The sequence below is a fragment of the Asparagus officinalis genome, chromosome 5, assembly GCF_001876935.1.
Source record: "Asparagus officinalis chromosome 5, Aspof.V1, whole genome shotgun sequence".
Classification (NCBI taxonomy): domain Eukaryota; kingdom Viridiplantae; phylum Streptophyta; class Magnoliopsida; order Asparagales; family Asparagaceae; genus Asparagus; species Asparagus officinalis.
Window position 1 is genome coordinate 25,098,174 of NC_033798.1, and position 13,963 is coordinate 25,112,136.

Below are 13,963 nucleotides of genomic sequence, written 5' to 3' on the forward strand. Positions count from 1 at the left end.
CTTTTTACATGGCTCGATGGAGGGTCAAACGACGACGGATTCACCCCAAACTTGGTGTGTTGGGGTTTTAGAATATGTAGATCAAGTTCAACGGAGCGGATCATCCACAATGTCGCTCAATCATGTGATTTTAGAGGCGTCAAGGAGGAAATACATATTTTTTTAATTATGAATAGTTATATTATGATAAGAATTATTTATGAAATAAATATGATAAAGATTATAAAATATTTAGTTATTAGAATTTTCTAATTATGGAAAAGTTTTAACTTTATGAGGATGAGGATTCTTGGGTGAATATAAGATTAGGTGCCTACATGTCATCTTCTGATAGGATAAAGAAACAAGTGGGTAATTATGATATAACATATGTCAGTTTTATGAATTTATGATATGACACATGTCATTTTTATTTTCTATTTTTTCTTTTCTTTTTTATTTTATTTTTTTATTTTTATTTTTGTTTTTTGCATTTAGAAGTTTCACCAATTTCTCTTTATATATAAAGGAGGGATTAGAAAAAAATCTCATTATATATATAAAACGAGGTCTTTTAGTTTCCGCCTAAAAGAAGCATTTGCCCAACGGGATCTGCACTCCCTACAAATATCAGCTTTCTTACTGTAATTTTTCTTTTCCAGTTACAAGAACACAAACAAATGATGAAATACAGTAGAACAACACAGTATACGCCCTTCATATTTAGCAATCTTCTTTGACGCATACCTGAGCAACAGGAACAAAGTACTGTCAGCTCACTGAACACTGATGTCATCGACCGAGCATCAACAAGCCAAAAGTTCAAAATAATAATTTAACTAAAACATAAATACACCTTGCATACATATTTCCTTCCAGCCACTAAATTTAATCTCACAGCATCACCACAATCACACTACAAAAATCAACCCAAACACTTAGAATTTTTACTTTAACGCAAGCCTGTGCATTTCAAACTCTAGATCGCCATCCAACCCATCCAGTTTCCCTAATGCAGTCTCCAAAGCTTGGAAAGCAACGAACAATTTCTCATTGGAGCTCTCTATCCTTTCAACATCTCCTCTAATCTCCCCAACTCCATGAGCAATCTTCTTGGCTATCATCTTCATATCTGAAATCTCCTGTGGAGGGTAAACGCAAGCTCCAAGCTCACTAACTTGAGAGCCAATCTCCTTGCAATAGCCTAGCAATCTCTCCAAGAGGTCGACAGAATCCTTTTTATCGAGTTCTACGTTTGGGTTTTTAAGCAAGCCTGATAAGAACTGGATTACTTCTTTCAATGCATTCAGTGAAGTGTACGTGACATTAATGACTAGTTGTGCAATGATCATTTCTTCGGCGGAGAGGTCGTCACCAAGACCATCATCACTCAAAGCATCATCCATTTCTTCTTCTTGATCATTAACGTCGGTATTTGACTCAGTTTTGAGTTCTTTCATCTCTCGAAGGACGTCCTTCACCGAGACAGCAACCAGAGTAATAGCCCTCACGATAGCTGTGCAATTTGTTGTTGGGGTCTTTTTGAGGGCAGTGCATGCTTCCCATACTGAGCCAGCTAGCTGAGGAATAATCAATCTTTTGCTGGGTTCACCAGAATCTAAAGAAGCAACAAAATAGTAAAAAAAAAAATCATATGTAAGAAAGTAGTTGATGTGTAGTGTGCATGGACCAAAGTTTAAAGAATCCAGGAACTTTACACTAATCTTTTTCGTGGAGCAATTATATGGTTTGGCACTTCATATATTATTTTATTTATAACCAGCTGTTTATGCTACAGTAGTTAATTATGCATATAAGGTAAATTTTCAGTGACTGACAAGAACATTGAGGTCATTAGATGTCGCGTATAAAGCTTTCCTATGTTGTAACAACACCATTGTTAATTTATTTCGGCATTACAGCAGCAACAACAATAAAGCCTTTATTCCAAATTTCTGGGGTCCGCTACTTCCACTCAGGTTTTTTGAGGGTTATCTTCAATGCTAGGTTAATCCTTATCATAGGTTAACAGATTCTACCCAAGTTCTCTTGGCCCGTCTGTAGTCCTCATTTCACCATTAATTATCATAGTATCACTGGCATTTAGGACTAGAATAGAAAGATATGACAATCTAATCGGCTTTCTGGTCCTCCTTTCTCCTTTAATTATAATCTTTATCACTATCCTAATTTATTTTCTCTTACGTTATCCAAGTAATCTTCTCTCATCTGAGTCATTAAGACCAGATTTAAATATGAATAAGCGGCTTGAGAAAGTAAAAGAAAATGGGTAAGATGACCACTAATTGACAGAAGGGATTGCTCTTTAAATAATTTCAACGAGAAGCTGGCTTCACAGAGGGGGATATATTATGAAGAAGATTCATATAAGCTGATACAAGATTCTAGGATATAAACTACTGTGTTTTCTGCAACAATTTATAGCAAATTCAATTTGTGCTTCCGAAATCAGTATGTCATTAAACTGACAGAATAAACTAATTGGGTCTTGAAGAGCTGCCAACTGCTGGATATCTTTTACTTTGATGATAGATGTTGAACCAAACAAACCCATGAAAGACCCACTGCAGGTGACCCAAATGGCTAGGGCGTTCCAATATGGCCCCCACGGTCTTTGGGTTCAATTTCGGACGGGGTTATCAACCAAAATAAATAAATAAACCCACCACAGGTGACCCAAACGGCTGGGAAGTTCCAATATGGCTCCCACGGTCTTGGGCTCGATTCGAGACGGGATTATAAGAAAACAATATAAAACAAAACAAAACAAAAACAAAAGCAAAACAAAACAAAAACAAACCCATGAAAGGATAGTGATCTTTTTCTAGTATCCAGAGAATTCCTAGAAAGGAACAAAATTGACTTCTACTGGAAAAAAAATTTCCCAAACTCTAGAAACTAAATTGAAACATCTATTCTTGGTTTAGTTTTATCTACAGTAGCCAACTAAGTAGCTATATACACTTTTTTTTAGGAATAAATACACTTGAAAAAAAGTAGCTATATACATTTGAAACATAAAAAATGGAATAAATACTCGACTTAAGATCCGATTGAATGTGTATAATCTTATCTAGCTGTCAAAATGTTGTATTAAAATTTTAGCATTCAAAATTTTTTTATCTAAATATAACAAAACTCAGTAACATGCATGCACATACAGTATTGATAAAGTCCAAAAGAGATAAGAGAAGCATCAAGGGAACATTTCTTGCTAGCATAGTATTATACACATGAATCAAACATGAATACATCAAAGATATTTAAGAGCTTGAAAACTTGGATAGAGACATGAAACTTAAACAAATGAAACTAAGAAGGCATAGAAATCAATTCAAACAGAAATATGTGCTCACCGTATATTGAAACAGCCTCTTTTAATAACGAAAGACTGGAATCCACGACTTGTTTGGCAGAGCTATGTATTCTTTCATGGAGGGTGGGTCCAGCATTGACAGTACTCCCATGACATGTCAAAAGGAACCCCTGAAGCATGTTGAAGTATGCTTCCATATTCTCCTCTAATTCTTTCACTTCACGGGGCTCTCCATTCCAAAGCATTCCAGCTGCATAAAGGTCAAAGAGAATTAACTTAAACTTCAAGAACCCAACAGGATATCATGATTGTCCAATAGATATTATACTGATCAAGCAAACATGCTATTTCTCTGATATGTGGAATATCATCATTAAAATTAAATCTACGAAACAATCTAGTATTACTGTAAGAATACATGACAAATGTAACAAGTTTATGTAATCGTTTTTCAGAGTAACGCACTGCATCAAGAAGTAAATCTGGAGAAACCCTAACATTGCCATAAAGTCAGGGGCAGATCGATATATAGGGGCCAAAGAGGCCACGTCCCGCCAATCTATATGAGGCCAAATATGCCATTGCCCCTACCCCTATGAATAAAATGAGATTATAGAGTGAATATAAAGGGCAATTGATACAATAAAGTCATATAGGATAAAATATAAGAACATGTATCCTTAAATGATGCAAAAGAAACTGAAAAAACTTAGAAACTAATTTGAATTCAATCTGAGAAAGAAATTAAAAATTGCTTAATGGGTTTTCTTCAATCAAAGAGAGGAAGAGAATGACCAATAGTGTACTCATTTTGTGTTTGGTGTTTTGGGAAAAGACTTATATGGGTTTTGTCTTTTAGTAGATGAGAAAAGTAGCAGAGTTCACATGGGACTAAAAATAACTCTTTAAAAAAAGGCTCAGGTTTTGGGAATTTTTTTCTCTGTTTTCTTTGGATAAATAGCATTTAAATACCTTATAGTTTTAATGATTTGCACTTATATACCCTGTCTCTTTTCTTGACATTTAAATTCCCTAATTGTTTATATGACTTTGCACTTATGTAATGTATCTTTTTTCTTATCATTTGAATAGCCTATTGTTTCTTAAAGTTGAACATTACTACCTTATCTCAGTTAATCATTGAAATATTAAACAATTAAACTCTAGAAAAATAACAAATAGATAAAGTCAAATCTAATATCGTAAGAAAACAAATCTCAATTATAAATATTTGAATTTCTAACAACTCTATCTACTGGTATTGTAAGCACTATATTAAATTTGAACCTTTATTTTGAAAGTCTTGTTATGCAATTATATTTAGATATTAATCAACCACACCAAAAATTATATATTATCATATTCAATTATTAATTAATTTGCTACCCTTATCAAATTTCCTGGCTCCTCTACTGCATGAAGCATATGAAGAGAGGAGTGAGGATGGGCCGCTTGGTAATATATGGCTAGAGAAAACAAATTTAGGAAGATTTGAGAGAATAGGATTAATTTTAATCATCAAAACTCTAAACAACAATAATTTTTCATCTCCTCTATCTATATTGGTCTGGTCCAAAGTATAATTGCAAATCACCAACTAATATGGGTCCCCTACTTCCTCTTTCTTACTTCTCTTCTACAATCGAGAAGCACGGAATCTCTGACTACCTCCTTCACCATGACATAAGACATCGAATCCTTCAAACGCTTCAAACTTTCCCTTCTCAATCTCTCATGTTGTGCATCAAGAGCACTGTGTTATTGGCCCTAGTGGGCTTCATTCCCATGGATTCATGTGGCCACTACTATTCGCACAATTACCAAGAAGTAGCTCACATTTGGGATCTTTCTGATGCTCAGCTGAACCTTAGTACATGTAGACTTCTAGTGATCTAGCATCTAGAGCAATAATAAAAAAGATCTACTTAACAATAATGTGCAGATAATACGATAGAAGAAAAATAGTCTTCGCATGCTTGCTATGAAATATAAATCATCATATTAGATTTTACTTACAAGGAGATGCTTTGTTGTTAACCCTGCCATATAGACTTTCTCGATCAACGATCAAAGAGTAACCACATTGACGCCATAAGGCGAGAAATCCACGCTTACCATCATGCAACTACTACAACAAAAGTTGCATGTGTCCACACTTATTTTATGACACATATAGAAGTGTCATTTTAATTGCAAAGAATTAAACGTCACACCATATAAAAAGTGTCGCAAGCCACGACACATGTCATATCTTGACCCAAATAAGGCCAACCAACCCAATATTAAAATGTGGGAGCATACCTAAAGATGATCGATGAGAAGACACCATGGATCAGCAAGGAGCATAACTAAAGATGGTTGACAAAATGGTCAATGATTTATCACGGATGATACAGAATTGTCTACCCTAATCAATGGACTGACACGACAGGTTGGTGAGATAGTCCTTGACAAGGCCAAGGAATCACAAGTAAGATTCTCCTCCGAAGCTCTCTCTGGACACACCCTTACCTCTAACCAAGATACCATCCCCCATTTTCATGTTCAACTACCGTGATGACAAGCTTGGGACCAACATCGAAGGTGTCAGCCAGATTTTTCTCTATTCACTGTAACGAACATCTTCTAGTTGAATTACTACGTCTATCAACTTTTGGATTTTTACTCCATACTGAAAAAAACATGTTCTCAACCAACGATTCATTTTGAAGGAAGTAACATTTGATGTTGAAAGTGATGGAGGATGAGATTGGAGCTTGTCATCATTTGGGCTCGAGGATGAGTCCCTTGTTAAGTGGGAAGGACTGTCAGATCTTGACCCAAATAAGGGCGATTGACCCGATATGAAGATGTGGCAGCAATTTAATAACTAAATGTTAATATAGTAGTGGTTTAAAGAGAATAGTTAGAAAAGTAATTTATAGTGTGTCTATATATGTAGAAAGAAGGAAATTGTATTCTTCTTATGAATGAATGGAGTTAATCTATCTCTAGTTAAATTATTCATCCACTTGCTAATCTCTCTTCTACAACTCCTATCTTTATCTATCCTCACTCAAATCTCTCTATATCTCTTGCTTTCCCTTTTGAGTTCTCTTATTCCTATACTTTTTCTACCATAATTTCTTTTCTCGGATCAAGAGATGATAACTGGATGTGATGAGGGAATATCCTAACATATTTGTATCATTAAATATAATCTATAATACTTATAAAAGAGAGAATGAGTGTCTTTTGAATGTCTACTTTGCCCTTTACAATGTTTATAATTCTCATCTAATTTTAATTTAAATTAAATTAATTAAAATATTTAATATATATTAAATGAAATATGATCAATTAAAACCCTTATTTCTCTATCCCTTTGTCTCTTCTTCTGCTAACTACTCACCTATTTCTTCTAGACTCTCTAAACCGTTCTCCTTATCCCTATGGAATTAAAATTAATCCGCTTGCCTCTCTCCTCTCACATCTTATCTCTCTTTATATATGAAGCTCTAATGCTAAGCATGAACTCCAACGGTCCCTCTTTTTCTCTCATCCTCTCTTCATTCTCATTCTCTGCAATCTATCTCTCAAAGTATCGCCATGGCGAGCTCCGATGACGATCAAGGAGATGACGATGAGCTCACCACGCCGCATTCATCGGAGCTCAGATCACTCCATTCATCAAGATCGAGGAGGTCACGTTCACTACCGGCGAAGATGATGAAGACGCCGTCCTCAACCTCTATATTTCTTAGATCTGTCATCAATTTGATGATTTTATGGTTTCTCGCTTAGGTTCGCTCGATTTTGGAAAGCTTAGCTCTATCTGTTCGATAAAGAGAGGAATCAACCGAAAGAGCGCGGAAGCTGGATCGAAGCACAAAGAGATGGAGAATCGGTGCTCAGGATATGAGCAAATCGTTATGGTGAGTTTTCTAGGTTTTGATGTTACTCTAATCTCTTCTTATGCTTTGTCCATGTCAGATCGATCCAAAAATGGAGGAGATCGAGGCAAAGGAGGTGGTCGTTCGCGAGATCGTGAAGATCCTCCCGCTTTTGGATTGAGCTTGTGGCCTCCATCGCTTCCATTAGATCCGACTCTTTCTCGTCAATAGATTCCAAATCGCAAAACCTGTTCTTCTCATATTTAAGTGCTAGTAGTTTGTTGTAATTTTGAGTGTTTCTGCAATTTCCTGAATCTTGATCTGTTTTGATTTGATCTAAGTGAGCTTATCTCTACAAAGTGATCTGTTATTTTCTGCATTGGTGTTTTCCCCTTTGAATTGAGTGAATAAAATTATTTAAGAACTTTTTTTTATAAATTGGATTGTTTCATGTTGATATTGGAAAGTTAGATTAGATTAGATTAGGCAGAGATTGGGACATAGATATAAGATGAGGAAAATTGATGAAAAATCAGTTCAATGTGAGGTCTAAATGAATTAACTTGATTTTGGATATGAGAAGATTTGTATGGACTATAGGCCGTTAGTGGATATTGAAAATTTGGTGAAAACTAGAAGCATATTGGTAGAAAAGAAACTACATTACGTTTGTTTTGATTTTTTTTCTTTTTTGTCACATTGAGCTAAGCATTATTACCTTAGTGTTGAAGTTTGTTAACTATTAATTGTTACCTTTATTTTAAATTTTATTACCTTTGTGTTGAATTTTTTATTAGGAAGTGGAGCAATTTATTTTGTTCTAGTTTTTCTAGAAAGTAGAGTAAGGAGGGATAGGATTCAATTTAAAAATATTTCCTAATCAAATTTGTGACACATAAAACACACACGCCCACACGGATAAACAGAGGCATAGTTATGACCATAAGCTCACATAAGGTCTTCCTATTTTCTGCTTCTTTGAGGTACGGTTCTTTGGTGAATTTGGCAATTTTGTGTGATTTAGTGAAGATCAAGGTTATATATTTTATGAGTATCAAAATACGTTAATAGGAGAAATTGTGTTAGCAATCACATTGTGAATAGGCTTATTGTGACACCAATCCATTCAACAGTAATATTTGACATTGCTTTTGTTAAATTTGATTCAACTTCTTAAACCGTTGGATATCACATTTTCCAAATAGTCCATTTACATACAATTCTCTTCGCCTGCCTACTTTATATGTGCTAAATTAAACAATGGAGAACATATATGATATATAATTCTTAACTATATTATTCATTATCCTGTATTTTTGCTTTATATAGATATAGAGTTTGAATTTGCTACTATCAACTCACGATCAGTTTATATTCTAAAATATTATTTGTAAATATTTTTACTAGAAATTGTGAAATATACCAAGTAGAGAGTTTATATTATATTAGATAATATATATGGGTAGCAGTACAAATGTTCTTTGTCCTTTAGTTGCCCAGTTCAAATAATAAATGACAGAACTTTTATATTTGGTTTTTTAGCAAGTAGTTTTCTTAATAGATTTACTTTGAATCTTTATAGTGCAAAATAGTTGTCCTCTAACCAGTACAATTCTATTGCATGACCAGCTTAGGAGATTCCTTTTATTTAGCAACTTAATTCAGATTAATTTAGAGAGTCATCAACTGATAGTTACATAGGGTTAAAAGGTAAGAGTTAAAATTCACAAGCTTATGGTTGACAGCTCATGTGAGTTTATATGAGGTACTTTATCTTTTTCCAAATATGTTAATCTTAGTTATGTTTTGAATCTCATCAGAACACTTATGAAAAGCCAGCATAATTACTTAATTTTGTCCTTTTGAGTAGTTGATACAAACTCGGCTTATGAAATTGATTGATTTTGTAATTTTTTCATTTTGAAATTAATGTATTGGATCAAACACTTCCACTCCTATTTCTTTCAAACCTGTCAATTTTAGGTTATCGATACTTTGGATCTAACATAAACCCGATATGTTATTAAGAATCAATGATCCATAAACAAATGTTATGGATGAATTATAAATGATCGAAAAGGTTTAAACTTGTGTTATACCTATTTTGATCATAAGTTTTGTTTCTTGTTCTAGTTTGTAGATTCTTAAGTTTGTATGGGTAATTAAAACCTTATCGACTTAGTTAAATCTTCATATCTTTGCCTTTTAGACTCTTTATTATTTTTCGCACGTAAAATTAAAATCCTATTTGAAGAATTAACTAAAAATTTCATGTTAAACATGGTATGAGATGACACATAGGTGAACTTGCAATCCAAATGATTTTATTCGATATGAAGGTTTATGACAACAATCATCCGTGTTTGGGATAGACCAAAAGTAAATATAATACATTTTCTGCTCAAACTTAACAATTTCTTTAAAGATTTTTTATAATTTTTTATTTTATTTTATTCTTAGGATGCACATTTCCTCGCTAATTTTATGATCTTTAAAAAAATGTATAATGATCTGCAATGGCTTTATGGATGGAAGTTAATCAATTTAGTGGTAGCGTCAACTCTAAGGAATGGGTGTATCTGTAAGGTGTGTTTTCCTTGATGATATTTTTCTTACTTAATGTGGCTAATTCATTTAGCACACTCTACACTATGATCAAGTTATACAAAGGAATAAACAAGAGATAGTTATCATGGATCTATAAATACATCATGCTTTGAATGAATTTGAGTTTGTTTATATTTTAATCCTTACTAAAGTTCTGCTAAATATAAGTTTGGATTAGTTTTTTCAATCCTGGATCTATTTTGGTTTGATTTAATATAAGTTTGGATTAGTTTTTTCAATCCTGGATCTATTTTGGTTTGATTTCTTGAGCATATGATTTCTTAAGGTATATTGCACCTACTGTTGAATTTAAGAAACATTGTTTACTGCTTGTTCTAAATTGGACTGTCGAAAATTTGTTGTCTATGTCTCTCTTTTTATTTCTCTCTAACATCACTTAAGTTGGAATAAATAAGGATAAATTCAAAGCAATTTAAAAGGATGGATCTAAAATATTTTTTGTACCATCCTAATAAATGCTCTTTTTGTTTTCAACTATGGATGCTTTTCATAGAGAAAAATATATATTTTCCATTGATTTCCATTAGAACCAACAAGGATCAGATCTAAAGCAAGAGTTACTGAAGCTACTGCATCTGCATCTAAGGCCAATGTCAAAACCAAGACAACTTTAACTTGTTAACTTCAAACATGCAGATGTGTATGTGATTCAAAAAAATGTGTAAACTGTAATATGACACGTTCTTGAATTCTTGGAGATAGTTAATTGTCTTAGAGTCCCTTCCACCATATGAAAACTTCAAAATTATAAGGAGTGTTAAGAATTTTCATACTAAAATACTCTCATATTCTAGGCTTTCTTTCACTGGATTGAACCTGAGGTAATTTTTATGCAATGGTACATCTTTTATCCAAAGTTTTCTCTTATTTTCATCATTTTCTCCTTTTTATCAATAGAGCTGCAATTATGTTGCTTTCAACAAGAATGTCTAAATGATGATGTAATTGATGTCATTATTGTCTTTCTTACTTTTGCGATTTATCTGATTTAAACGTGTTTAGTAGATGTTATTTGGAAATGTATATTATTACTATTTGTTCTATATGAGCTATATGTTCAATAATAGTCTTAAAAATGGTGCGCAAAATATGATTTGACCTTCAAATGCCTCACCTTTTATAGTTTCTTGACATGCATCACGTGCAACACGCGTATTGCATACTAGTATAAAATAAAAGTGAAAAAGGCTAATAGCCCCACATCGGTTGTATGAGGACATATTGATGGGTTTAGAAAGTAAATCTCAGGTTTTAAGTTAATAGCAATGAATTAGTCTACAAATATGTAGTTAAGCGTGTTTGGGTGAGTAATTCTAGGATAGGTGACCTCTTGGAAGTTACAGTCAGTGTTTCAAGATGTTACTCCTATATTTTTATGGTCTCAACACAAATATGTGTCGTAGGTTTTGCGACACATGTATGAGACGCGAGTTTTGTGAGACGTACATATGTCATAAGATTTGCAACATATTCTCACATGTGTAGAAAGATTCACCTCTCTATAGATGCTTTATCCACGCTTTTGACTTGTGTCGCACTCCATTTGTACTACAAAAGGAAGTGTCGAGGGGTGACAAAAAATGTATCATAAGTTGCAACTTTTGTTGTAGTGGACTAACCCCTAAACAATGAATAAGAAGGAAGGAAATGATAGGTAGGCTTGGACGCACTACTCAGAAATTAGATCTCTCTTTTTTGTACCTCATTACGATGGCATGCACGTGCATTTATAGGGTAAGAGACAAACCATAAACCCGAATCCTATTAGCGTTAGTGGTCGGCTACCTTTAAAGTGTTTTGAGTCCTACTGCAGCTTGAATACCTGGACCTTCCCACTTATTTGGGTGGTCAGGTTCTTAAATTTGGTCCAACAGTATCTTAAAAAAGAACCAACTCCTTGGACATTGGTTGTGTAAATCAATTTCATGCAACTATTATTCACGGCAATAAAAAGAACCAACTCCTTGATCAGATCAGCTTCTTTTATCTACTACTGTTGATTAACTTCTGCTTCAATCTTATTCTCACTGTTTGTCTCCATGTATAAGACTTACATGTCTCTGTCAGAAATCCTACTACTTGTCCTCATGTATAAGACCTACATTGCTTCTATCTGTCTCCATGTTTGAGACCCTTTTATATGTTGCTGGTCTCTGAGATCCTACTACTTACCTATTTATCTAATCTCACTATCCATCTTCACGTTTAATACCTAAGTTATGCATCAGCTTTTGGACATTCAGATTACTATTCTGTCCAACCAGTTTCTTCTGCTAAAAAATTAATTGACATTGTTGATGATAAAACTGTTGAGTAATGGAGACAAAGATAACTACTCAATGCATACAAGGAAGATTGTCACTATTATTTGTTATTTTGTTAAAAATATTATACCTAGGAAGCAAGTTTCTCTTTTTATAAAAGTTGGGCAAGATTGATATATCATATATGTGCTCCAACTTGAGAGGGAGTATCAGAGTAGTTATTATATTAGGAAACTTAGCAAAAATTGTATGGTCTGACTCACATTGAGTTATTTAACTAATTATATTTACTTTATTACGAATATACCGCACTGCCCCATTTTGGGATTAAGTCATTTTCCTGACATAATAAAAATAATGCATGCTAATGACTCCAATGAGTTTTCCTTCAAGTGCAATAAAAAAGATATTACTCTATCAATCTTTTAAAAAAAAACTACTGACAACTAAGTAATGAGTAAAGACATCTCTACCAATTAAACCTGTTTAATTCCAACACTTGATCATAAGATAGGAAGCAATAAACACATGTTTATACAACAATGCTCATGAATTCAATATGTTAAAATGCCTTAACCTTGACAGATGACCAAACAGTCACTATCAAAACCTTTTATTATTTACAACATCCTTAAGAGTTTTGATTTACATTCAATCCTAGAGCCATCATAAATATTACTTTTCTACATGGACACTTAAACAATAATTTTATATTTCATTGGTTGGTATATTTACGGACACGTTAAATGGCTAGTATATCAAGGTTGAAGACATTGTACTCATTCAATTTTATCTACGAAAAAGAACTGCATATTTCTAAAGTTGCAGTATCCAAGGTTAATATTTCATTTCTACGTAATATGTTTCAGATCGAAGAAGTCAACACATTACTAGCATAAAACAGAAAGGAAGGCATATAGATCCTTTCTATGGGTCTATAACTCTGTTGTTGTCTTTTCACACATCTGTAGGCTGGTGGTCCACAAAATACACTAATTTGCCTGAGAGTATTGTGCAACACCTAAAGGCTACTCAACTAAAACACAAGAACTTTGGGGGACTAAACAGTTCAGTCCCAGAGTATGCTAATATCATAGAAGACTTGTATATCCGGCTACTTTCGTACATGAGCACAGCCAATAAGTTGATCAATGTAAAATACTACTGTGCTTAGTGATTAGGCATCATCCACTTATCATCAACATGGTCATTTAGACCAATGTACCCTTTATAAACTAAAAGATACCAACCTACCATTTATAAACCAATGTATGACAATTGATGAGGACAACTAATTTTAAGGACAACAGGGAAATTTCATAATGAATTGCATCCCTTATGTAAGCATAGTCAAAGATTAAAAATTTCATGGAAATGCCTACATTAAGCATTAATCTAGTCTTCAGACAGAGAAGGGACAATCCCAAAGCTGACTTGTAGTTTGCAACTTGTAGAGTGAAGTTTTAAGGATCAAACCTGTAAATGTTAACTGCTAAGTTGACAATGTAACTTGATAAGCTTCCTAATCAACCCTTCTTATTGTTTGAATAAATAGAAGGAAGATGCATGAGTATCTTTCTTTATTGACCATGGTGCCATTGGCAGAATTATGTCTACAATCGCATGTTTCCATGACTAGACAGTAATAACATCAAGTTCAATAACACTAGCATGTTAATTCAATAGAATTCCCATAGACATGCTCTAGTTAGCCAAAAAAGAGTGACTTATGTTGTGAAAGTTTGATGCTTGTGACTATAGATAAACGGATAACTAGGAAAAATTATTAAAGATTCACAAACCCAAACCAAATGCAGAGGGGGCACAAGATAATTGGTCCTAAAATTTCCTAACTTGTAAATATTTTTTGTGTAGTTTAAAGG

At 33.6% G+C, this 13,963-nt stretch overlaps 1 protein-coding gene across 1 annotated transcript in view; it reads right to left on the reverse strand.

Annotated features, from left to right (window-relative positions):
• The window catches only part of LOC109843239, a 14,460-nt gene continuing 1,172 nt past the window's right edge, over positions 676–13,963 (reverse strand). The window contains exons 3-4 of the mRNA XM_020412170.1: positions 3,357–3,566; positions 676–1,597 (exon numbers count right to left, since the gene is read on the reverse strand). Of these exons, the coding sequence (XP_020267759.1) occupies positions 927–1,597; positions 3,357–3,566 (881 nt within the window). The 3' untranslated portion in view covers positions 676–926. The remainder of the gene's footprint in view (positions 1,598–3,356; positions 3,567–13,963) is intronic.